The sequence below is a fragment of the Ornithorhynchus anatinus genome, chromosome 9 (assembly GCF_004115215.2).
Source record: "Ornithorhynchus anatinus isolate Pmale09 chromosome 9, mOrnAna1.pri.v4, whole genome shotgun sequence".
Classification (NCBI taxonomy): domain Eukaryota; kingdom Metazoa; phylum Chordata; class Mammalia; order Monotremata; family Ornithorhynchidae; genus Ornithorhynchus; species Ornithorhynchus anatinus.
Genome location: NC_041736.1, coordinates 16,178,586 through 16,204,255, shown reverse-complemented (window position 1 = coordinate 16,204,255; position 25,670 = coordinate 16,178,586). Strand labels below are relative to the sequence as shown.

General features: G+C 41.6%; 1 protein-coding gene across 1 annotated transcript in view; it reads right to left on the bottom strand.

Annotated features, from left to right (window-relative positions):
- The window catches only part of MYO3B (myosin IIIB), a 262,024-nt gene that overhangs the window by 174,070 nt on the left and 62,284 nt on the right, over nt 1-25,670 (bottom strand). The window contains exon 6 of the mRNA XM_039913176.1: nt 18,227-18,292. Within this exon, the coding sequence (XP_039769110.1) occupies nt 18,227-18,292 (66 nt within the window). The remainder of the gene's footprint in view (nt 1-18,226; nt 18,293-25,670) is intronic.

The following is a 25,670-nucleotide window of genomic DNA, read 5'->3' as shown; positions in this document are numbered from 1 at the left end:
GAGCCCCCTGTGGAACAGGGAATGTGTTCAATCTGATTTGTTTTTATATCCCTCAGTGCTTAGTAAAGTGCCTGACACACAGTAAGTGCTTAACATGTATCACTATTATTATTATCAGATGTGTTTTCCTCAAGGACATGTCCTCTGATTATTCACTCTTTCCCTGGCTAGTCATCATACTGTCCCCCAACCTTTGTTCCCTTCTGGTTCTTACTCCTCTGATATCTCATCTCCTACTTTGTTCTGTCAATACAGTCCTTCCCTTTTATTTTAGTCTCCCACCTCCTTTCCCTTGTTCCCTGTCCTTCTGTGCATTTATAGCTTGGATTCTTCTGTCTTTCCCTAACTTTCCCTTCCCTTCATTCCACCACGAAGGTGCTCTTTACTGACATGGGCCTAGAGTCCCCTGATTTGTGGTAGCGCTCCAGGAGAGGGCCAAAGATTTGTCTTGTCCCCTTTCCCATAGGGACAAAAACACATTCCTCGTGTTAAGCTGGTGATTTCCAGGATTGGAGTAGGAGAGGCCAGCACTCGAATGACACCCATCTCTAGTATTGACAAGGCTCGGTGCTCTCAGGAACTCAGAAGACAATGATTTTAAAGTAGCCACGCTGAGTCAACAACTTTGTCCACTCTCCCTCTAACACTGTATTCTGCTCGGTTCTAGCACCAGTTGGAATCTGTGCAACAGGGGCACCGTTTCTCCTCTCCACTCCTCTCCTCTGCAATTTCAACATGTGAAACGTTAATCCACGTCTAGAAAATTTCACCAGCCAAAGAATGGCATCCTTTTCCCAAGAAGCTGGGTTTCTTTGAATTTCAGAACACCCAATCAGTCAGCGTCTCAAAGAGAGGCTTGTGAAAGGAAAGCTGTTTATCGTCTTCATCAATTTCCATTGTGATGAGAAAGCGCAGGCAGGCTCACTTATTGATGAGACAACCACTGTGTGCGGGGAATTAGGTTGGGTGCTGAGGGACTGTCCAGAAGAAGCATCAGAAATGGGTCAAGGGAAAGCCTTAACCTGTCTCACTGCCTCTGGGCCAGTCGGTTGGCCTCTAACTCGTCAGGACTTGTGTGCTAGGTGATTTCCTTCTCTCTCCAAAGATGACAATTTCCCAGGGGAGATTTTTTTTCTCCTTCCCAGAAAAAGAGAAGGGGATCTAGATGGGTGGAACCAAGGACTACAGCTACAATCCCTCCAATACAAAATGCGTTTTGCCCAGGAATTCTGACCACACAGTGGTCTGCTTGACTGTAGAGCAGGGAGAAAGAGAAAGGAGACTGAACTGCAAAGGAAATAACCACAGGCTGGTCTTGATGAAATTCAAACCATGCACTAATCTGAATTTCCAGTGCCTTCCACCCTGCTTTCTTTGCTGGAAATTAATTCTCAGAATTCATTAGAGTCACCACATTAAACATAGGTTGTGACTATTTGCAGCAATCTCACAGCCAGGCCTCTAAGCACCATTTCTACTCTGCCACAATTATGGGCAAAAATGAAGCATTTATTAGTGGAGAACGAGAGCAAGTTTCCATAACACAGGCTGGCCTGAGCCAGGTCCTGCAAATTCACTGGCTGCTGGGTCACCAATGATAGCACTGTCAGAACTGCTGTGTTTCCAGTAATGCAAAGTGCCATTTTACAACAAGAAAAAAACACCAGATGCCTGAAATGAGAAACAATTTATCAAGAGGTGCAGGTATTTACCAAAGAACAAAACATATTTGACAAAAAGTGGCTAAATAGCATAAGATGATCAAACTGGTGATCTTGATATTTAAACAATGGTGTTTAAAATTACTGACTTCTATACATTGGGCCAAATTGAATAAGCTCAGTGTATTTGTTGTTATTTTTATACTAAGTGTTTATGCATGCCAGGCACTGTACTAAGCACTGGAGTAGATACAAGATAATCATCAGGTTGGACACAGTCCATGTCCCACATGGGTTCAGAGTCTTAATACTTGCGAGTATTAATTCCATAATAATGATATTTGCCACAGTCAATCAGTCAATAGCATTTATTGAGCACCTCTTCTATGCACAGTACTTTACCTTTTGGGACAGTACAACAGTACAATAGTGTTAATAGACATGATCCATTAATTTATTATTATTGTTATCAATAATAGTAATTATTATTATTATTATACTTGTTCAACACAATGTGACAAGCATTGTTCTAAGTGCTAGGGTAGATACAGTTATTCAGGTTGAATGTAGTCCCTGTCCCACATGGGGCTCACAGTCTAATCCCCATTTTACATCTGTGGTAAGTGAGGCCCAGAGAAGTTAAGTGACTTGCCCAAGGTCACATAGCAGATGTGGCAGAGCAGGAATTAGAACCCAGGTCCTTCTGACTCCCAGGCTTGTGCTCTATCCACTAAGCCCCATTGGAAGCAGCGTGGCTCAGTGGAAAGAGCCTGGGCTTCTGAGTCAGGGGTCATGGGTTCGATTCCCAGATCTGGCACTTATCAGCTGTGTGACTGTGGGCAAGTCACTTAACTTCTCTGTGCCTCAGTAACCTCATCTGTAAAATGGGGATTAACTGTGAGCCTCGCATGGGACAACCTGATTACCCTGTATCTACCCCAGTGCTTAGAACAGTGTTCTGAACATAGTAAGCGCTTAACAAATACCAACATTATTATTATTATTCTCTGAAATTCTCTCCTCTAGCAGGCTGCCAATTGTTTTCTTATCTTAAATCTGAAGAATAATGGAAGAAGAAGAGGACAATTTAGCTGAAGAAGAGATGGCAGCGGTGAATGCAGAGGAGCTGATGCAGACTTTGCGGGCCTAATGAATTTTTCTGAGCCTTGTGACTTTTGAAAACTCTTTGTAAGGCTAAATGTAACTACCACCACAGATTCTCACAAGTGGGGTGTCTTTACATCTACAAGGGTGTTTGTGAAATAACTAATAATTTGGCTTTCCAAACTGTCATGTCTCAAACTAAGAAAACATCCTTAGGCTTTGGAGTCAGATTCAGAACTGGGTCCAACAGCGGCCTTTCCCCCCTGAACCAGAACTCTGAAAATAATTAAATTCCAAACTCAGGAATCTTGCATTTTTAGGTTTACCCCAAAAGCATTTGGGTCTGACCACTCTGGGAGTTTGACTAACTTTATTGATTTTAAATCAATTTCCATTTTGATAAGAAATAATAGGCAGGCTCAAGTGCCCAGAGGCTGTGAATTCTAATTCCACCTCTGTGGCTTTGTCCAAATCAATCGTTCTCTCTCTCTCCCCACCGCACACCTTCTTCCCCCCTCCTTTTCCTCTCTGCCTCCATTATTTTCTGTCTGTGAAATGGTTATAGGTAAGAGGAGAATGAAAATCCTTTCCTCCCTGACAAGTGTACACACAAGTGAAAGACACTTTCTTAGAATGGAAACTTCCAGCAGCTTCCTCAGCCATGTGCTTTGCACAGATAGAGTGCTTAGCCCTCTGAGGACCTTCAAGCAATTTTGCCCAACACCCCAGGTTTGTTCAGAAAGGATATGGAAAATGAAAGACTTTGATATTTTAGATAATTATATATAGTGATTGTGGGGTATTTTTTAAGGGCTTACTATGTGCCAAGCACTGTACTTACTTGCGACTCTATCAGAAGTACTCACAGACTTACATCGTGAGGCCTCATACTGCATGTATAAAACTTTCCTAAATGTTATTGCCTTTTTCACCTGGTTTATCTTTTGGTTTAACTTCCTTACACTTCTCCTATCTGCAGCTGCTGACTACCAAATATCTATTTATTTCCAGACACTAGGCTATCAATGAATACCCCTACCAGATGGTAGGGATTGTTGCTCCTACACTGACCTTTCAGTCTTACCAGTACCCTTAGGTAAATTGTCCTTCCAGGAATCTTTCCATTTCTGATATAAAAGGTAGCTATTAAAGTGCAATCAGGTAAGGAGATGGAGGAAGGGGATTATTTAATATGGAGAAGACAATTTATCCTCAAAAAAGCTTTCAATCCAAAGCTAAATTGTATGTTTCTGATTATTCTAAGATGAACAGGACTATGCAGAGAGGTCCAACCATTGGTCTTAGGTGACATGTGATCCTCTGATGCCCTTTTAGCTACTTCTGGCAGTGGGGCCCCAATTCCCAGGACACACACCAACTGAATGTGGTATTTTGTGTGTTTCTTCTCCCTTCCTTGGCCCACAGGAAGTGAGAGTTTGAGCTCACACCTGGTACCATTTTGGGAATTTTTTTCCCTCTGGTGAGCTACGACTGGGGCCTCGACTTCCACTTCTGCACCCTGTCAGATAGTCATGCTTTGAACCACAATCAGTTAGGCCCTATGTGCATATATACAAGGTATCTATCCAGCCCATTGAAGCAATAAGGTTCTAAATTTGTAAGACAACCTGAAAATTTTGCAAATTGTTAAGACGTTTGAGTAGTTTGGATACCATCTTCGGAATCCTGACTCAAACTGAATACAATGACACAGGCATTAGGTTCAGATTTGGTGGATTAGTATGAAAAAGGTGAAAGAAAAAAAAAAGCCCTGAACTATAAAGAGTGTTATAGAAAGGTGCAAAGATACCGTCTAGGAGCCTGATACAAAACTGAGAACATAGATTCCAGTGGGGACAAAGAAAAAGACACTATTTATCTTTTCACCTCCAGGTAGGCAAGCTCTTTGGACAGATTTCTAAATAGTTGACATTCTGTACCTTTATGCCTTCACATGCTCCTCCTTTCACCACCCCATCTGCCTCTGTCTCTGTTCACCCCTGCACTCCAGCAGATAGAGCTTACAGGTGTGGGAGAAGAATATGAATATGAATATATGAATTGCATATATAAATGATCCAGGGACATGAGTGCCTCTCTTTGGCCCACTCCCTGCACTACTTGAGGTTTGGTAAATGAAGGTAAAACTGACTCATGGTGGGATGTGAACAACAGGTGGAAGAGAGAGGTTCAGAATGGAAAGGAGGTAAGAGAAACCTGCTGGATAGCATAACTTTGGCATTTCTACTGAATTGAAGAGTTCTAATTCAACATGAACTTCAAGGGGCCAAGGATCCAAGTGACATGGCTGGTCCTAGGATGGGAATCTTTCCTGATAATGGTACAACTGTAATGGTCTTGCCCTCAGCAAGTGAGTAGCCTAGCAGGTTAAATAGTTTCAAACCTGGTTTCAAACTAGTGCACATTAATAAATCAAATATATTTTAGCCCTCCTGTTAGTGGTATCTGATAATAAGATGAATGATTGAATGTATGACACAGTGGTCAATTATCATGTGGATAATATAAATTCTATTGTACTGAGCACATTTATCTCTGTATTGATCTACCTTTGCTAGCACACATCATAAATTACTAGCGTCCCATAACCATATGATAAATACTCTAATAATGGAATGCCACCAACCCCTGTTTTCTCAATAAATCCCTACCCAGCTGCAGTGGGAAGAAGGAAGAACATGGAATCTCATTTATAGGAAACATATCAAAGAAATATAATAATGTGTAGAAAATGAAGCCTATAGGAAATGATCCTTTCCATCATAAACAAAGCAAAATCTACCCAGAACTCTGTCCATTGAGATTTGGGGAAAAATTAACACCTTTGGAAAGGGCTTTCTTCCATTCGGACTCAGCAATTTTTCTGTGGAAATAAGGCAAGGTGGCTGGGGACAAGGGAAATAAGCAGTGAAGATGCAGAGCTAGGAACAACTGGGGATGGAAAGAGTGTCAGTTCAAAGGGGCAACTCTGGGGCAGAGAAAGTGGAAATTTTTATTTTTAGCACCAGTTCCAAAGTAATGATTGGAAAGAGTTTTGGAAATTGGTAAATACTTTGAAATAGTAATATCACAATATCAGAATATGAGAGCTAAAAAGGACACCTCCAGGGATCATCTGGTCTAGCTCTCTGGTTTCAACCAAGACAGTCAATTAATCAATTTTTTTAAGTGCTTATTGTGTAGAGAGAACTGTATTAAGAGCTTGGGAGAGTACAATATAATAGTATAATGGACACATTGCCCTCCCACAATGGCAGTAACAAAACTGTCCTAGACAAATGATTTTTTCCACATACCTGCCTAGCAGGTAATTTCAAAAACATCTTTAGGACCTATACATTTTCACCAGCTCCAAACCTGGCTTGACTTTACTTATATTTGCTGGAATCCCACTTTCCTTACTAGTTTAGGCCTATCGTTTCACACTGCTGAACTAAGAGACCATATTTGTAGGCAGATTACAAGAATTCTTCCTTGGACACATACTCCCAACAAAATAGAAAGAAATAGTTAAGAGAGAGTAGAAGTAGAGTTAATTCAATCTATTTTAAGTTTGCAAAAATTTAAAAAAAAATGAAAAGAATTTTTTTTTCTACCTAGCAGGTCATGAGAATATGGAATGTGTTACCCCAGAAAGTTGTGCAGGTTCAAGAGGAATTTGGAGATATTCATAGATAAGTGGTCCACAGTGGATTATCAGAGAGTAAAGCTATGGCTAGAGAGAGAAAAAGTAAGGTTGTTAGATGGAGCATTTTTTAACATTAGGGGGAACTTTGACAGAACAACCAATACACAGCTCCTCTGGGCATTCTGTGATCAGTGTCTGAGTCAGAATACGAAGCTGAATAGAATCAGTGACTTTACCAATAATGGCACTACTTTTGGTCTTAATTCAACCTCACAGCTAGTTTCATGTAAATCTGTCATCCCAAAATAATAATAATAATAATAATTTTGGTATATGTTCATTACTTACTATGTGCTAAGTACTGTATTAAGTGTCAGGATAGATACAAGTTAAGCAGGATGGACACAGTCCCTTGTCCATCTGGGGCTCACAGTCTATTTTATTAGTTTTTCCACAATCACAGTTGTCTTAAGGATGGTGTATCTGATGTTCAAGCCTGTCAGTTAATATCAGTAGTTTAAAGAAGTTTTCAATTAGAAGCAGCATGGCGTAGCAGATAAAGCACGGGCCTGGAAGTCAGAAGGTCATGGGTTCTAACCTGGCTCTGCCACTTGACTTCTGTGTGGCTTTGGGCAAGTCATTTCACTTCTCTGTCTCAGTTACCTCATATGTAAAGTGAGGATCGAGACTATGAGCCCCATGTGGGACAGGGACTATGTCCAACCCGATTTGCTTGTTTATACCCCAGCGGTCAGTGCAGTGCCTGGCATATAGTAAGCACTTAAATTCCACAATTGTTACTATCTAAATTCTGATGGTTCTTAAACCCATTCCTCTTGCTCTCTCTGGGACTGTTGTAATCTGCACAAATGTTTTAATCAGCCGCAATTTTGGGGTAATCTAGAGAACACAGTTTGGGCCGAGAGTCAGGCAGCTTGGAATCTAGCCTCGGCTCTTCCACTTAACCCACGTTTCTTAAATCTCTCAGTGCTTCACTTTCTACATCTGTATCTCACAGAATCCTGTGAGGATAAAATGATGTTAAAAAGCTCTTGGCAAGCAAAAACATGTACAAATAAATTGGCATTTTATAGCTATTCAAATACCCCTCCCCAGGGTTTCTGAGTGGATAATGGTGTGTGAAATACTCAAGCAACTGGGTGTAAAGACAGCAGAGACTCAGCTCTTGCAATCCTATGACTCCATGCTCATGTAGGAGAGCTGCTCTGCTACCTGCTCAGTCTGTCAGTTGTCTGTTGAGCTCAATCAGTCGCATTTATTGAGTGCTTACTTTGTGCAGGGCACTGACCTAAGCAGTTGGGAGAGTATAATGGAACAATATAACAGACACATTCCCTGCCCATAAGGAGCTTACCTGCACTTCATGGCCCTCGTGAAACACATAGCCAGGTACTTTCTCCTGCTGAAAAGCCCTTCTATGGATGCCTAGAAATCCTTAGGGTGTTCTTTGGTTGCCAGCAACAGCCCTGTCCCTAGGGGAGTAAAGCAAGGTCCAAGGAACCGTACCAGACCCCCCAGGCTATTGGGTGAGGAGGGAGGGATGAGATGAAACAGGGAGATGATCAGTACTAAGCTAAGAGTGTGTTCTTGAGCTGGCAACTCCACATGCTCAGGGCCCATGGACCTTCTGATTTGAAAAGTTTAGCACAGGCAAGAATTTGCATCAATTAAAATATCGGGATGGGTGTGTGGGTGTATATGTACATGTGTCTGTGTGTGTGTGTGTGTGTGTGTGTGTGCATGCACATGCGTATGTAGGGAGAGGAGACGAGCGTGAGGTGCATATATATATATATATATATATATATATATATATATATGTAAAGTTAAGGAGAGAAACTACATTTCTGTATCCTCCCATCTCTCAGGGAATGCAATACAAAAATCATGATGAATGAAAATTGCCCAAGAAATTGCAATTGAATTGCCCAAGAAATATAATGGATTACATTTACGGTACACCCTCATTCTCACAGAATACCACATGTGAATCAATATCGGCTGATTTCTTTACGAGTACTAATGTGAAATCCATGGATTCATCACATTTTCACACATGCCTACTTACTTGGTTTATGCAAGACCTGAAAATGGTTTCCAGCAGGGACTCTAGGTGCTCTGCATCACCGGTCCCCAAACTACATACACTCCTTTCACCCTTCTTTTCTATGTCTTTTCTCATTTTTGACAGGGCCATGGGGAGAGTCCTTGTTTCTTTCTCTCTCTACATCCCTTACACAATCTCTGGAAAAGCAGCATCCCCTCATGGATCGTCGAATCCTTCTGCAAGGCCATGAAAGGCCTACTGCTTACACTGTGCTCTCCCCGACATCAGCCTGTGCATGGGTGCAGAAATCTCATGGACTGTGTCTGCTCAACTTCAGGACACTGGGGTGCTGTGGCCACTAAGACCACAGTCTAGAAGCTACAAGACCACCATAACCTCCCTGGCCCCACTCCAGCTCACTACATTCGTGTTCTGCTCTCTTACTGACACCCCAATCCCCAGCAATGAATGCTGTCAGCTTGCTCCCACTCAACCTATCACCCACACCTTGCACTAGTCCCTCCCAGCCCAAAACCCCATTTAAATGTGGCCTGTGGAACTCGCGCTCCATCGTGGGCAAACTGATTCCACTTCAACCTTGACCTCTTCCTGTTCCAGCCACTATTCTTCACCATAACCGAGACCTGTCTCACTACAGATGTTACTGTCTCCTCTGACACTTTCTCTCTAGGATGGGACTCATCTTCTCCCACTATCCCAGATTCATGAGCAAAGAGGGGATAGATGACCTGCTCTTCACCCCCAAATGCTACTTTCAAACTTTCCCATGCTCTCCATCCCTCACTCCTTCCTTTAAATCCCTGGTCATCCAACTCTACTATCCATACAATTATTAAAAGTAGTACAAGCAGCTTGGCACAGTGGATAGAGCATGGGCCTGGGAGTCAGAAGGTCACTTGTCTTTTGTTTGACCTTGGGCAAGTCACTTCACTTCTCTGACCTCATCAGTAAAATGGGGTTTGAGACCGTGAGCTCCACATGGGACAGGGACTGTGTCCAACTTGATTTGCTTGTATCCACCCCAGCGCTTAAGACAGTGCCTGGCACATAGTAAACACTTAACAAATACCATCATTAATTAATTGATTATTCAACACTACTTCCCTGGCTCCACCTCTAATTTTTTCTGAGCAGTTATGACTTCTTTCTTCTCTCCTTGTCCTTCCCTGTACTGATCTTTGTGGACTTCGACATTCAGGTGGATGTTCCTGATGATCTCCCAGAGACCGCTTCTTCTCGCTCTAACTCCACTGACCTTCTGCTCCAATCCACCTTACCCACTCCCCAACATACACTGAATCTCCCCATCATTAATCACTGTACTGTTTCTAATTTCTTCTATTTGAAAACCTCACTCTCCATCCACAACTGCCTAATCTGCCTTCTCTCCCCAACTGCCTACCCTGCAAAACTGTTTTCTCCCTTCACAGAGATCTCCAATCTCTAGAACCCACTATTTATCCCAGTCTGTACCCCCATTTAGACCCCCTGCTCAGCCTCCTCTCTCTTCCACTGCACCCTCTGTGTCAAATTCAACTCCCTCTGCCCCCAACCCTCCACTGATCTTGCACCACCAAAACCTAGCCCCTGCTCACCTTCATAGAAAGTTTCCTCTTCTTGTCCTGCAGAGAGCTATAGAGAGAAATCCAGGCACCAGGCCAATTTCAGCCACTTCACATTCAGCCCTACTTGCTGCAACTCTGCCCTCTCCTCTGCTGAAGAATATTACTTCTCCCTTATCGACTCCCATGCCCATTGTCTCCACCATCTATTCCAGATCTTAACTCCCTACTCATATTCCCCAGGGCTCCCACCTCCCCTCTTCCTCACTCAATGGTCTTGCCAACTACTTGGCTGGCAAAATCAAAATCATCAGGGGTGATTCCCCAAATCACCCCCCTCACCTCCTTTCTACCCCAGTGCTTCCTTCCCTACAATTTTCCTGACAGCTATTTTAAAGCACTACCTCTATAGGAATGAATGCTGATCTACCTCACTAATCCTGACCTATCTCCTTTGCAATCCCAAATGTTCTTCTGCCTCCAGGACATCTCTAGACTGTAGGCTCACTGTGGTCAAGGAATGTGTCTGTTATATTGACGTGTTGTACTGTCCCAAGTGCTTAGTAAAGTGCTCAGCACAAAGTAAGCACTCATTAAATATGATTTATTGATTATATTGATGTTCCATCAGCACTCTAAGCTCAATATGTCCAAAACTAAACTCCTTATCAGTTTCTCCTCCTGCCTTCCTCATTATATCAACACTACCACCATCCTCTCATCCCTGTACAGACTGACTTCGTGAATATCGGGGTTGAAAGGAAGGGAGAAGTCAAGAATAACGTCCAGATTCAGTCAGTCAGTCAACAAATCTGGTCAGATCTTCCTCCACATTGTTTCCAGGATCCTGCCTTTCCCATTCATTCAAATGGCCATGATGCTGGTTCAGGCACTTGTCATATATCCCTGCTTGACTATTATTTCAGTCTCTTTGCTGATCTAATTGTAATAATTGTGTTATGTGTTAAGCGCTTACTATGTGACAAGCACTGTACTAAACACTGGGATAGATAGACAGTGATCAGGTTGGACACAATCCCTATCTCACATGAGGCTCACTGTCTAAAGCAGAAGCAGCATGGCCTAGTGAGAAGTAGTGGGGTAGAGTGGATACAGCTAGGACCTGGGAATCAGAAGAACCTGGGTTCTAATCCCAACTCTGTCACTTGCATGCTGTGTGACTCTGGGCAAGTTAAGTAATGTCTCTGTGCTTCAGTTCCCTCATCTGTAAAATGGGGATTGAGACTGTGAGCCCTGTGTGGCCAACCTGATTAGCTTCTATCAGTACAGTGGCTGGCACACAGGAAGTGCTTCACAAGTACCATAAATAAAAAATAAATAAAGAGGTGGGATAACAGGTATGGAATCAGCATGGCCTAGAGTAAGGGCCTGATAGTCAGAGGCCCTGGGTTCTAATCCTGGCTCCACTACTTGTTTGCTGTGTGACCTTGGGTAAGTCACTTAATTTCTCTGTGCCTCAGTTTCTTCATCTGCAAAATAGGGACTAAATCCTACTCCTTGTTATTTACACTGTGAGCCCCATGTGGCACCTAATTATCTTGTATCTACCCCAGCTTTTAGCAGAGTGGTTGGCACACAGTAATGCATTTAATACATACCACAGTTATTATTTTACTCCTCATTTTACAGTTGAGGAAACGGGCACAAAGCAGGTAAATGGCAGAGCTGGGAGTCAAACCCAGGATGCCTTCCTTTCAGGCCTGTGCTCTTTCCACTAACCCACACTGTTTGTCCTTGATCTCCCTGCCTCCTTTCTCTTCTCCAGGCAATGCTTCAACATGCATCCCAAATCATTTTTCTAAAACACTATTCTGCATACATCTCCCTACTTCTCCAAAATCTCCAGCGGTTGCCAATTCTTCTCCACATCAAATAGAAACTCAGAAGGAATGGCTTCAGAGCACTCCATCATCTCTCTTCCTCCTATTCCCATTCCAATCCGGTTCTGTTTGCTCTCAAAATAACCTACTCACTGTGCCTTTTTCTCATCCCTCTTCCTGCTGCCCTCCCCCATGCCTGACACAGCCTCCTACTTCATATCCAATGGGAACTCTCTGTCTTCACTGTCAAAGTCCTTCTGATAGCACATCTCCTCCGGGAGGCCTTCCCTGATTGATCTGTCATCTCCCCACAACGGCCACTTCAGCTCTTCAGGGCCACCTACGCACAAAGGACTAGTAACTCCCTTAGCATTTAGGTATATATTTTATATACGCTAATACTTCACCCTATAACATTTATGTGTCTGTCTCCCCACAAGACTGTAGGTCCTTGAGGGTACAGATTATGTGTAATAGAGTGCTCTGTACACAGAAGATGCTCAATAAAATGCTACTGATTGAAGGAAAAAGGTAGCATTTCTCTGATGTAAGGGTTCAGTCTTGTTGAGTTTCAAGTCACGCTTAACCACTTCTTAGTTTAAAGTATAAGAAAATGTAATCTATAGTCTGCTAAGTGAGTTTATAAGTGGGGCCTAAGTGAAATAAAAATAAAGCCCTTAGAGTCTCTAGATGATCTATTAGCTGATCTAAATTAGTCTCTTTAGTGAAATTCAACCTTGAAACCCAGTAGCTGAATTTGTACATCTCATAGAAAATAATAAAGAGTTCAATTTTTCAGAATTAGACAGCCTTTGGATTGCATTTATGACTGCCTGAATAAAACATTACAGGTTAAGAAAGTGCTTTATGTCTTAAAAATCCTATGATTTTTATTTTGGGGGTTTACAATCCCTGGTTTCGATTAATTCACTAATTCCCTGTAGCTCAAGAGTTACTAATTAACTCAAGGAGCCATAATAACCAATCGTTAGCTAAATAAATTTAAAAGGAGAGGGTCTGTCACTGGAGATACCACTGCTCATTTTAATTAAAATTACCAATTTGAGATATAAAATAAACAAAGGTGATTGTATCCTTCTGCTTCAGCAGCATATTAACACCTACTGCCCCCTCCGGACTTAAAATGCCAAGAATATTCAGGAGAGTAAAAGAATCTACATTTGCTAAATGTGTTACTTATCGTCATTTTGAAGGCAAGGCCTGGAGACTACAAATTGGTAAAGGCTACCAGATATCAATTGTCCTCGTTAGGGAAGATAAAATCAATGTGAAGAAAAACAATTAAGATGTTTAGTCTTATAAGCAGTCCTGGCCAAGAAAGGAAGTGAATGTTTCAGACCGGAGGTTTAATTTTAATGGAATGAACATATGTAAACGTTCATCATTTTCAGTAGTTCTCCAGCTACCATTCAATGCAATTTTTTAAAGCCCTGTTGAAACTTGGTTGCTCGTTTAGAAGTTATTTGGAGAGGAAATTCTGCTTCCCAATTTCGTAACTGAGTACTGAAGCTTTTCAGTGATGTTAACTATATGAATCAGTCAACTGGACTGGCCCAATTGAACACGCCTAAACTCTGGTGGAGCAGGCTGTGTTTGCGCCATCATTGCTGCACAAATAAACACTCAGTGCAAAATTAGGCTTCTTCTGGGCAAAGTTTGGCCCAGATCATCAATATTCCACTTATGCTTGTTTTCAATGGGTTTCACCTTTGACAATAGCAATCTGTCGCTATTGTCTACAATCAGTTTGAGAGACAGTTGTGAGAACAAGGCCAGAATCTGTTTCCTGATAAAGCTAAAGAAGCAAAAATCAGAGGCATGGGAAAATGCAGGACACAAAGAAACCTCTAAGTGAGAAAACACTTTACCATCCTTTAGCGGGCCCAGCAATTAGTTGGAATAAGAAAAATGGGAAAATTAGATTTTGGATCATGAAATGCTCAGGTTGGCTGTAAGGAAATCATTTTATCTATAGAGCTGAAATCAAAAAGCTAATGCAGAATTGAGTAGACACCGTGTCACTACAGAGGTCTGGACCAGTACTTGAACCAGATAAGCTTGTTATGCAAATGACTTTAGCCATCAGGAAAGCGACAGATAATGAAATTGCGACAAAGCCAACCACTCATCACAGAGGTGACAGAAACATCAGGCAAGGTCTTAGCATATGGATAAAAGGCAGTATGGAATTTTTACAATCATTGCTTTTAATTTATCATAACTAAGCTGTCATGAGTCATGCATTGACAAATGCATAACTAACTCATATAAATGAGTCAATTATCACTAATGGCTAAAGGTTCACCGCTGTGCAGCTTGATGTTTTCATTATTTTAAACATGAAATTCCTTCTTTAAAAGAGTCTGTTACCCTTACCAAATAAAAAGGCCTGGAAATGAGTCCGCATGGCACTGAATTCCTCCTTAATCGCTCTCCCCAATCTTGTTTGGCAAAGTTGGTGAAGTTGCTGTATCTCAACACTTTCTACCTAGATCACTTGGTATGCTTCATCACTTTGCTCTACGGGTTACTGTGGAAACGGCAGGTGGATTCGAGTGACCCACGGAAACCATTTCTCAAAGAACACTGCGGTGATGAATGACATTTTGGCTGTCTCTGCATGCACCAGGAATATTTTTCTTAGATAACTTTCTGGTTGAAAATTCTGTCTTGGGTCAAAACTGAGCATCCACCTAATATTAGCATTGAAATCCAACGTACTCACTGTACCTCGATCTTGTCTCTCTTGCTCTTGACCCCTCACTCTCATCCTACCTCTGGCCCAGAACTCCCTCCCTTTTCATACCTAGTGGACAATCGCTCTCCCCAGCTTCAAAATCTTATTAAAAGCACAACTCTTCCAAGAGGCTTTTCCCGACTAAACCCTCATTTTCTCTACTCCTTCTTCCTTCTGCGTCCTCCTTGCACTTGGATTTCTACACTTGATACGCCCCACCCTCAGCCCCAGAGCAATGTTGTACCTAACTGTAATTTATTGAAGTTGATATCTGTCTTCGCCTCTAGATTGTATATGCGCTGTGGGCAGGGAAGGTGCCTATCAACTCAGTTATATTGTATTCTCCTAAGTGCTTAGTACAGTGCTCTGCACACAGTAAACATTCAATAAATATAATTGATTGTGATACTAGCTGGGGTCTAGAACTGAGGGTTTAGTAGGTATTCAATAAATTAGATTGAGTGAGGTTTTCTCACACTAAATCCAGAGCTCTACTCAGTAGTCATACACCTGTTCAGATCAGGTTACTGGGATAGGCATGCTTCCCCTCTAGACTGTAAGCTCGGTGTGGGCAGGGGATGTGTCTACTAACTCCATTGTATTGTACTCTTCCAAGTGCTTAGTAGAGTGCTCTGCACAGAGTAAGCACTCAATAAATACCACTGATTGATTGATATACAGACAAGAAAATGCTTTTGAGGTCCCTCATAAGTATGGTATTTATTAAGTACTTATGTGTTATGCATTGGGGTAGATTAAGACTGTGACATCAGACAGCCCCCATGGCACATTGGGCACATGTGTTTTATCCCCTGCCCAGGAGTCAGTATTACAATAATAATAATTTTTTTAAATAGTATTTTTTTCAAATAGTCTCTTTTAATTACTTACAATGTGCTTATGCACTCTGGTAAAGAAGATACAAAATCATCGGATCTGACGAAAACCTTTTACCACATGGGACTCACATTCTAAGAGGTAGGGAGAGGCAGGTCTTTTATATGAGGGAGAGGCAGAGCCCCCAGGACCTCTGCTCATTTTGGGGGACACTTCCATACACATCCTATGGACCCCATTACCTAAGCACTAACTCCTGTAACTATCCTGTTTTCCTAGAGAAGCAGTGTGGACTAGTGAAAAGAGCATGGGCCTGGGACTCAGGGGACTTGGGTTCTAATCCTGCCTCTGCCCCTTGTTTTCAGTGTGATCCTGGACAAGTCACTTTACTACTCTGTGCCTCAGTTTCTTCATCTATAAAATGGGCATCCGATACCTGTGTCTCCCCTGTGGGATGGAGACTGCATCCAACCTGATTAACTTGTATCTACCCTAGTGCTTAGAACTGTGCTTGATACATATTAAGCACTTATAGACTATTATTATTACATTATTATTATTACCCATTTTACAGACAAGGAAACTAAAGGTTAAGTGACTTGCCTATGCTCACACAGCAGGTCAGTGGCAATGCTGGAATCAGGACCTGGGTATTCAGAGCCACAGGCTGACACTCTTTCCACTAGGTAACATTGCCTCCATCCACTCATTCACCAACTGACAGAGAGAATTACAGGCATTTCCATCTCCAACCCTGTCCCTCAAACTTGCTGCAACCTTGGAGGACTTCAAGGAGTCAGCAACATCTAGACAGGCTGGCAGTTGGAGAGGCAAAGATTGATAGTACTCCAAGCGGCACAAATACAACAGGTAGACCATGAGGTCAATTAGGAGACAAACACAAACACTGAAACTCAGAGAAAAAAATACTATGTCCGAACAAACTCAACTTGAAGCTGAGTGATTACAAAATGTACTATGAAATCACCTAAACAATCTCCTAATATTAGGGCTCCTAAAATGCACTCAGATTGTGGGAAATATTTTCTAGCCATTATTGCATGTGTCCCTGACAGGACCACAGTTTCAAAGCTTTGATTTTCTACTTCTTCTATCCCTTTACTGTAGAATTCTGGGACAATAAGAATATTGTTGCCATTAAGGATCTTTCTTTAAACAGATGTTCCCATCTTACTAATTCCCCTCCTTACATTAATTAGAGATTTGAACAAATTCTATCAAATATTAAAACCAAATCACAGTGTTTTCACCAGGGCTGGGAAATGCTGTCCAATTCTGTTAAGTGTTTCTGTGAAGGAGAAATAAAATTTAGGAGTCCCATGTTCTAGCTAAAGGTGATAGATATTGACGGACACAAATAATTTAAAGAATCTTTTGCCTCATCTTCCATTTCCAATGATGTTCCTTCTCCTGTTCTCAAGACAAAAGACTTAGTCATGTTGATTTTAAATTTGGAAAAAAAAATTGCCCTTTTTCCAACTTGAAAAGGAAGGAAGGTACTGCTTAAAACCAACAAAGTAAGTCTGAAAGTCAGCACTGTGTTAGACTCTATTCATACAATAGGTGCACATTTAGAGGTCCTAGGTTTTTAAAGGTAACTAAGGGACATGTTAAATGAAGACTAGGTAAGTCAAACTTGTTTTTGTGGTTAAACCATATAAGCAGCTATAAAGTTATATATGGCTGCAAATTACTAATACATTATTTGCCATCATCATCACTTGCATTTATTGAGTGCCCAATTTTTTGCAAAACACTGTACAAATCACTTGTGAAAGTATAAAAGAAGCAAAAAATTAAAAAAGATAAAAGACAATGAGTAGCAGAATAACCCTTTATTACTATTCCCTACTACTATTAACCACAGAAGTTGTGCCCCCTTCACCAAAAGCCACTATTGACCCCATCTCTTCCACAAGTCTTTAAAGGGTTTAAAAAAAAGCTTGCAAAAGCTTTTATACAACTTTTTGTTACAGTTACTCAGTACTTTTAAAGACAGGACATGAAATGTTATGAAAATATATCTATTTACATACTGATTCATGCAAAATAACATTAAAATATGCATCTTAGATTTCCTAAAATAAAAAGTTAGCCTCATAATAGAACTTCTTAAATAGAGCAGTGGGCCAATAGTTCTCGCCCCTGAATGAGCCTTAATTCCCTTCTTTGCTGAAAGACTGGATATGGTTGAAGTAAAATTTAAGGTATTGCTAATAATACTTTGGGTAATTACAAAATACACTTTGAAAAGTAAAATACTTCACTGAGTCTTTATCTATTCGTCAACTTTAAGGATGTGTACTACCTTTTGCCTTGTTTGGAACTGTAAAAAAGTGAACTGTTTTGAGATCACATCCAGAAGCTCTTCTTTCCGTGATGGATCACCCGATCAGCTTCCATGTCCCTATGCAGGTAGCCACTTTTACAAAGTTTTGCCACAAGCCAAATAATTTGATAAACAGATTTTCTTGGGACAAAGGATTCCCTTAAGGGGAGAATTGCAGAAAAATGTCTGATTGCATTACTTATTTTCACTTCCCAGAGAATTGTCTTCTATCTTTCACTGGAACACATTTACTGCTACACCTTCCCTGTAGGCCTAACAAGCCTAGAGTGCCACATGGACTCAACGATTTGGGTTTATACAACCATTTGTCAAAGGCTTCTTGAAAGAGTAAACTTTAATGGAAGATGTACTCACTGGGCAATAAAGTGGTTGAATCCCCTGCACCATTTTTCTGGATGAAGTAAGGTTGGAGGAGGGTTTCTGAAAAACAAAAGCAGTTTTGCCTTTTTAAAAATGAAAGCCTATATCATTTGGATAAAATAGTATGCCTTTTCCCCATGTATATTATGTTAATATTAAGGGGGGACCCAATTCTCTCGGTGTCAAAAGGTACGCCCTGATAAATTCAGCACTCTGGAAAGAAGGCATCATTTATTTGACCAAGGGATTGTTTAGTGTGTTTTCGCCTACATTTCACTCACCCTGCAGCAATCCCATAGTTGGATCCCTGGTGGTCTCGGAGGGTTAATGCTCCTTCTGAAGTACCTAACTCACTTCTAGGGAGCAACACCAAGAGGTGGGAGAATCAGGATCTCACCGTTATCAAGGCATAAGAGAGCTAGCTATTCAGTGGATGCTCTTGGAATATAGTCATTCTTTCACAACTCCTCAGCACCATTCAAGTAAAATTATCTCTGTAGGGAATTACTGTCCTACATAACAATAGCTTCCTTTGCCTTCAAAAACTAAGCAACTGACCTGGTGCCCTGGAAGCTTTTTGAGAACATGGAAATTTTTTTTCTACACTGCCCTAGCATTTAGCATTGCTCTGCACCACAAGGAGCTCAACATACATGGTTGACAATGAGGATGCTACACCATCTATATAAGCAGCTATAATTGAAAAGTCCAATGTACAATAAATAGTCCAATTACACACTTCTGGTTCCCATCATTCTAGAGCTGGGCCACATTTCTTGAAATTTTTGCTTCAGTGTTTCCACATAACATCTCTTCTGATTCCCTTCCTTGCAGTCAATCTCTTCAGTTGGCCATTCAGAAGCTACTTTGTCAAAATAATATCAATAATAATAAAATATCAACTGGTGGCACAATTTTATTAACCCCATCCTCTTAATTTTTTCAACCATTTTACCGTACTGCACTTCAATTATATTGAAAACTGTGGCTCTTAGATTCCATTCATGTTAAATAAAATATTAATGTGACTGCCTTTTAGTGAAAGGTGTGTATTCATAAATGGAATTTAGGAAGTTCAATCACATTTATTGAGCACTTACCATGTGCAAAGCACTGGGCTAAGCGTTTTGGAGAGTAGGATATAACAACAAACTGACACCGTCCTGCCCACAACGAGCTCACACTCTAAAGGAGGAGACAGACATTTATATAAATAAATTACAGATATATACAGAAATATACATATGTGCTGTGGGACTGGGATCGGGGATGAATGAAGGAGCAAGTAGGAGTGCAGAAAGGAGTGAGAGGAGAGGAGGAAAACAGGGTTATTCTCAAATTAATGGCAGCCTCATTATTTGCAGTCAAGCTTAGCTCAAGGTAACTATAGTAAGAATTGTTTTTGAGAATGTGTGGTCTGAGATCATTCAGGATTAGGGAAGTTAACTAGTATAATATTTTGCATGCTCATAGAAAGTTTGACTATCTATCATTACGAAACACTTAACAATCTTTCCTACAGTATGTTGTGTTTGTTAAAGGGAAAAAATGATCTCTCTCTCTCTCCTTATATATTACACACACACACACACACACACACACAAAATCAACTCAGTCATCCATATAATATGCATGAGAAAGTCAAGGACAGTAGGCGGTTCTCTGGCAATAGAAATGATGGAGAGGCCAAGTGGGTGTGCAGTTCATTGCTTGATTCAGCGTGACCACTGTGTACCATCAGTTCCTGTAGTTCCACCTCTAGTGAGGATCACTAATACAAAGTGACCCTCCTGCTAACACTTTTAGGAGGAGCAGAATGGTTCAACCCAATTGTGGGTTATCATACAATTGCAGAGAGGGGTGGAGAGCTAGTATGCTGGATGGACCAGATTAGACTAGGCCAACCAGAAAAGGTGACATCCTGGGATGGGACTGGGAAGAGGGGACATTTGTAGTACCTTGCTACCCGTTTTGGGATTCTAAGTTTGGGAGGAGAAGGGCAGGAAACACAGCACCAACTTTCCATTCAAGCTGGCTTTCAGCTCAAGAAGTAAGATCAAGATCCCTCCTGACTTTGTTGAGCAGTAGAACAGGTCTGAGTCCTAGGATGCTGGGGCACAGCTTAGAACAAGGTTCACATCAAACTCTAGTGAAGGTAAAAAGGAATTTTTGTCTCTTTGTTTGCTTTTAAGGGCATTAGTTATCAGAGATATTTATTAATATACCAAGTTGGGCATGAAATAAATCCCATTCTTTAAAGCGGGGATAGGTTGCAAGGGAAACTGTGGCAATCTCCTTTCTAAAGTCATTTAATTTCTCTGTGCCTTGGTTACCTCATTTATACAGTGGGGATCGAGATTGTGAGCCAGCCCCACGTGGGTTGTACAGGGACTTTGTCCAACCCGATTTGCTTGTGTCCACCCCAGCACTTAGTACAGCACCTGGCACATAGCAAGAGCTTAACACATATCACTATTAATTATTATTAATTAATTCTGGAACTCACTGCTCCCTGCAGTCCATCAGAGTGCCTTCTGGCACAGATTCCCCACCCCACTAACCATAAAACCCACGGCAGTGAGTAGGAAGGGAAGGGATTGGCATGTTTCTTCCTTTACTCTGTTCTCACAGACCAAATCTGGAGTTCCAGGATCAACCTTTGAACAGATCCCATAGAGAGTCTTAACTTTGCCCAAAGGTGAGGAGCAGTGTGACCCAGTGAAAAGAGCAAGAGCCTGGGAGTCAGAGGACCTGGGTTCTAATCCCAGCTCCATCACTTGCCCGCTGTGTGACCTTGGGCATTTCACAACTTCTCAGTGCAAGTTTCCTCACCTGTTCTGCCTTCTTATTCTTGGAACCCCTTGTGGGTGTCCAGTTTGAATAACATATCTACTCCAGTGTTTAGAACACTGCTTGACACATAGTAAGTGCTTCATGAATACCACAAATACTATTTGATGAGAGAGAGGTCAACAAACTTCTTGGCTCCATCTTTAATAATTAAACTCCATCTCAATATGCAACATAATGGTGAACAGCCATTGAACAAAACACTTTTGTGCATGAAACCTATCCTTCAGATGAGCTGTCCTTCGGTTGCTATACCGGAAGTCCTCAGACTTATAACAATTGGTTCCTGAAAACTCCATCTTAAACTGCAACATTATAAGTTAGAATCAGTTTTCTCATAGGATCACTGATATAAATGGGGAATTATTCCTGAACAAAGGTCAGTCACCCCATTTTTGTCAAATTTATCCAAATTTACTTATGCACTTGGTGAATTATGGATGAGTAACACAGTCCTCTTTAAAACTCTCTTCTCATTTACCTGTCCAGGTAACTGTTTATAAAGGTTTCCCCAATTCCTTGCAGCTCCCAGGGACCACACTCCCCTTTGCCCATACTCCTGGAGTGAGTGGGGTAAAGGAGGCTAGTCTAAACCAACACATTGTAAAGCTGAAACTGGGTGTACATTTAGAAATGTGGTAATTGCCACTTCTCTGAAATTGAAATGTTTTAGGCTGGGGACTTTATGTACTGGGTTTTGAACACAACACTACTAGAATTACTGAGATATTACCAAGCTGATTCATAGTAGAATTTCACTGGGGTTCTGATGATCAGAAAAAGGGAATATGGGTTGGAAATCTTTTGAGAGAATGTGTTCTCTTTCACTCAACCATCTCCAAAGTCACAGCTGGTAAAACCAAATGGGTCATTTTGCCACAATCAGAACAGTGACATGGTTCAGCGAGTACCATTTGTCCTCCACATTCAGCCTCGTGCCTAATTACAGCTCACAGTTAATAAATTTATAATAGCCAAAAAGAAAATTACTGTTCCAAATCTATTTTTTTTTAAATAAACTGAAAACAGTTAAAGGTTAAAATGTACATCTCTCATGTTTTTATTATTTCAATAAAGTTAATACTATCTTGTAGAGAGGAAAAATCAGGACATCCCCCAGATGAACAGATTGTATAGTCAGATCCTGCCACATTGTTTCTAATGGGGAAATTAACAGCTGAACATTAACACCTGTCACCATTAGCAGACCCTAGTAAACAGACCCAGGTATGAATATGACTTTTTTAAAAGCAATCTAAAATTACGCTTCCATTAAGAATATTCATGAAAATCTGTACCAGAAAGGTATCATCTCATGTTTCCCTTACAATTAAGAGTACAGAAAATTAAATCTACCTCACTAGGCCCTACTTCTCTCCTCCTCCGCATTCTTATATTTCCTCCTGCCTCGTGGACATTTCTACATGGATGTTCTGCAGTAACTTTTAGTTCAATGTGTTCCAAACTGAACTCTCTTCATTAACTTACCTGAATATGTACCCACAAAAGGGTTCTTGCCAGGTGGAAAGGCTGAGGTCAGCTTGTAATCCTTGCTCCAAGCTGAGGCTCCAGGGGAGGAGAGCAAAGAGAGAACCTGGGGAGTGCAGAAAGGCTGCTGAAGTATGGAAACTCCCTTCACTTGGGTGGAGGGGGAATAGTAAAATAACCTTTGCTTCTGTGTTTTTGAAGACTAGATTTAAGGGCAGGGATCATGTCTACTAACTCTATTGTACTTGCCCAAGCATTCAGTATCATGCTAAGTACAGAATCAACACTCAATAAATAGTATTGAGTGGAGACTAAATTTGAAATTTGGCACAAGTCAAGGAGAGCTCAGCAGGTTCTGCAAAAGGGTCACCCCACGTGATTTCCAAACTGCCCTGCCCTTCTAAAAATCAATTCAAAAGGCAAAAACAAACGGATGAAAGAGAAGCCAGCTAGAAAGTGTACCCATGGTGACATGGAAGAGAGATGAATCTGAAATAGAAAATGTAGGTAAACAATAATGACGGAAATGTTCAAAAAGAGTCTGAAAAATGACAAAAACGCATCAAAGGAAAGATGCATGAGAAACAAGGCAGGTTTGTCGCATAGGAAAGGGAATTTTTATATTTTACCAAAGCTTCTCTTCCAGGCTTCCAACCTATACTCTCATTCTTATGTATCATGTATACTTTCAGAGTAAAGAAGCTAAGCTTTTCAATTCCGGCAGAAGTGTACTTTAATGCCAAAGTGTGTCACAACTGGAATAAGGATCTTCCTTGTCTAGCTGCTACTAAAAGGCAACAAGCGGTGAAGGGAAAAATTAATCAAAATTAATCCCTTACCAACAGAAATTTGTTGATTGCCCCTCTGATTTGTGACACTGGGATACAACAGGGGTTACAACCTCAAAAGTTCGTCACATCACGCTCACATTCTGCTTCTGGCCTGGAACGCCTTCCCTCTTTACATCTGACAGACGATCACTCTTCCCACCTTCAAAGTCTTATTAAGAACTCATTTCCTCCAAGAAGCCTTCCCCGATTAGGCTGTTATTTTCTCTTCTCCCACTTCCTCTGCATCACTCTTGCACTTGGATTTGCAGTCTTTGTTCACCCCTCCCTCGGCCCCACTGCACTGAAATACATATCCATAACTCATTCATTGATATTAATGTCTGTCTCCCCGTCTAGACTGAAAACTCGTTGTGGGCAAGGAACGTGACTATTAACTCTGTTATACTGTACTTTCCCAAGCGCTCAGTATAGTGCTCTGCATACAGTAAGTACTCAGTAACATGATCGATTGATTGAAGGTTCCTGATCCTTGCCTTCACAGTCAGCCTCCTCTAAAAAGGGCTTGTAATATCCTTCCTGAACATAATATGTTTTTCCCTTTTTTCCACAGTTGATGTCAACAGAGGCTGCGGCCACCACCCCATTCAGTTCCAGAGATGTCAGGACTCCATGAAAACAATAGCAGCTTGAATCCCATTTCAAAATACCTTGTCAGTCCAAACACTTCATTTTATATTTGGGAGGAAGTGGAATAATTTTAATTAATATGCATTTTGCCTGGCTTCATTTTGGTTTCTATGGGTTCAATTAGTTATGAAGGTCTGACAGAAGGGCGGAACATGAAGGGCATAACATAAAAAGCAACTATAGAAAAATCTAGGGATTCACAACCTAGAGAGACTCGTCTCTCACGTTCACCCCAAACATCCTATCCGTTACAAAGACCTGCCGGTTTCACCTCTACAATATCGCCAAGATCCGCCTTTTCCTCTCCACCCAAACGGCTACCTTACTTTTACGGGCTCTCGTTATATCCCGGCTAGACTACTGTGTCAGCCTTCTCTCTGACCTCCCTTCCTCCTCTCTCGCCCCGCTCCAGTCTATTCTTCACTCCTCTGCCCGGCTCATCTTCCTGCAGAAACGATCTGGGCATGTCACTCCCCTTCTTAAACAACTCCAGTGGTTGCCTATCAACCTCTGCTCCAAACAAAAACTCCTCACTCTAGGCTTCAAGGCTCTCCATCACCTTGCCCCTTCCTACCTCTCCTCCCTTCTCTCTTTCTACCGCCCACCCCGCACGCTCCGCTCCTCTGCCGCCCACCTCCTCACCGTCCCTCGGTCTCGCCTATCCCGCCGTCGACCCCCGGGTCACGTCCTCCCGTGGTCCTGGAACGCCCTCCCTCCTCACCTCCGCCAAACTGATTCTCTTTCCCTCTTCAAAACCCTACTTAAAACTCACCTCCTCCAAGAGGTCTTCCCAGACTGAGCTCCTCTTCTCCCTCTACTCCCTCTGCTACCCCCCCTTTACCTCTCCGCAGCTAAACCCTCTTTTTCCCTTTTTCCCTCTGCTCCTCCACCTCTCCCTTCCCATCCCCACAGCACTGTACTCGTCCGCTCAACTGTATATATTTTCATTACCCTATTTATTTTGTTAATGAATTGTACATCGCCTCGATTCTATTTAGTTGCCATTGTTTTTACGAGATGTTCTTCCCCTCGACTCTATTTATTGCCATTGTTCTTGTCTGTCCATCTCCCCCGATTAGACTGTAAGCCCGTCAAACGGCAGGGACTGTCTCTATCTGTTGCCGACTTGTTCATCCCAAGCGCTTAGTACAGTGCTCTGCACATAGTAAGCGCTCAATAAATACTATTGAATGAATGAATGAATGAACCTTTGTGGCTAGGGTGAAGCTGCTAATGTAAACATCAAGAGATGGTGTAAATTGATTTCAGGGAGCTATAGAGATTACCCATGGCCCTGAGCCTAGCTTCTAGTTGGTCTTGTAGCTCAAATGGACTTTACTCCTTGTGAATTTGGCTTGAAAGGGATGAAGGGTCTGGGAATTTCACAAGCTAAAATCCATTGTTAATTCACTCCCCTGAGTTCAATTTGATTGACCTGGCATTGGGTTGAAAGCAAGAGGACTGGCAGTCGAAGGTAATGTTGGAAAGGCCCGTTAATAGTGGAGAACTAGAGAAGGGTGAACAGGGTACTTCATTCTTTCTCTCTATGACATTCAATTGCTCTTGTTCGGGGGGTTTCTAGACTCATCTTTTTGTCTCCATTTGTCCTCTGAGCTCTGCTG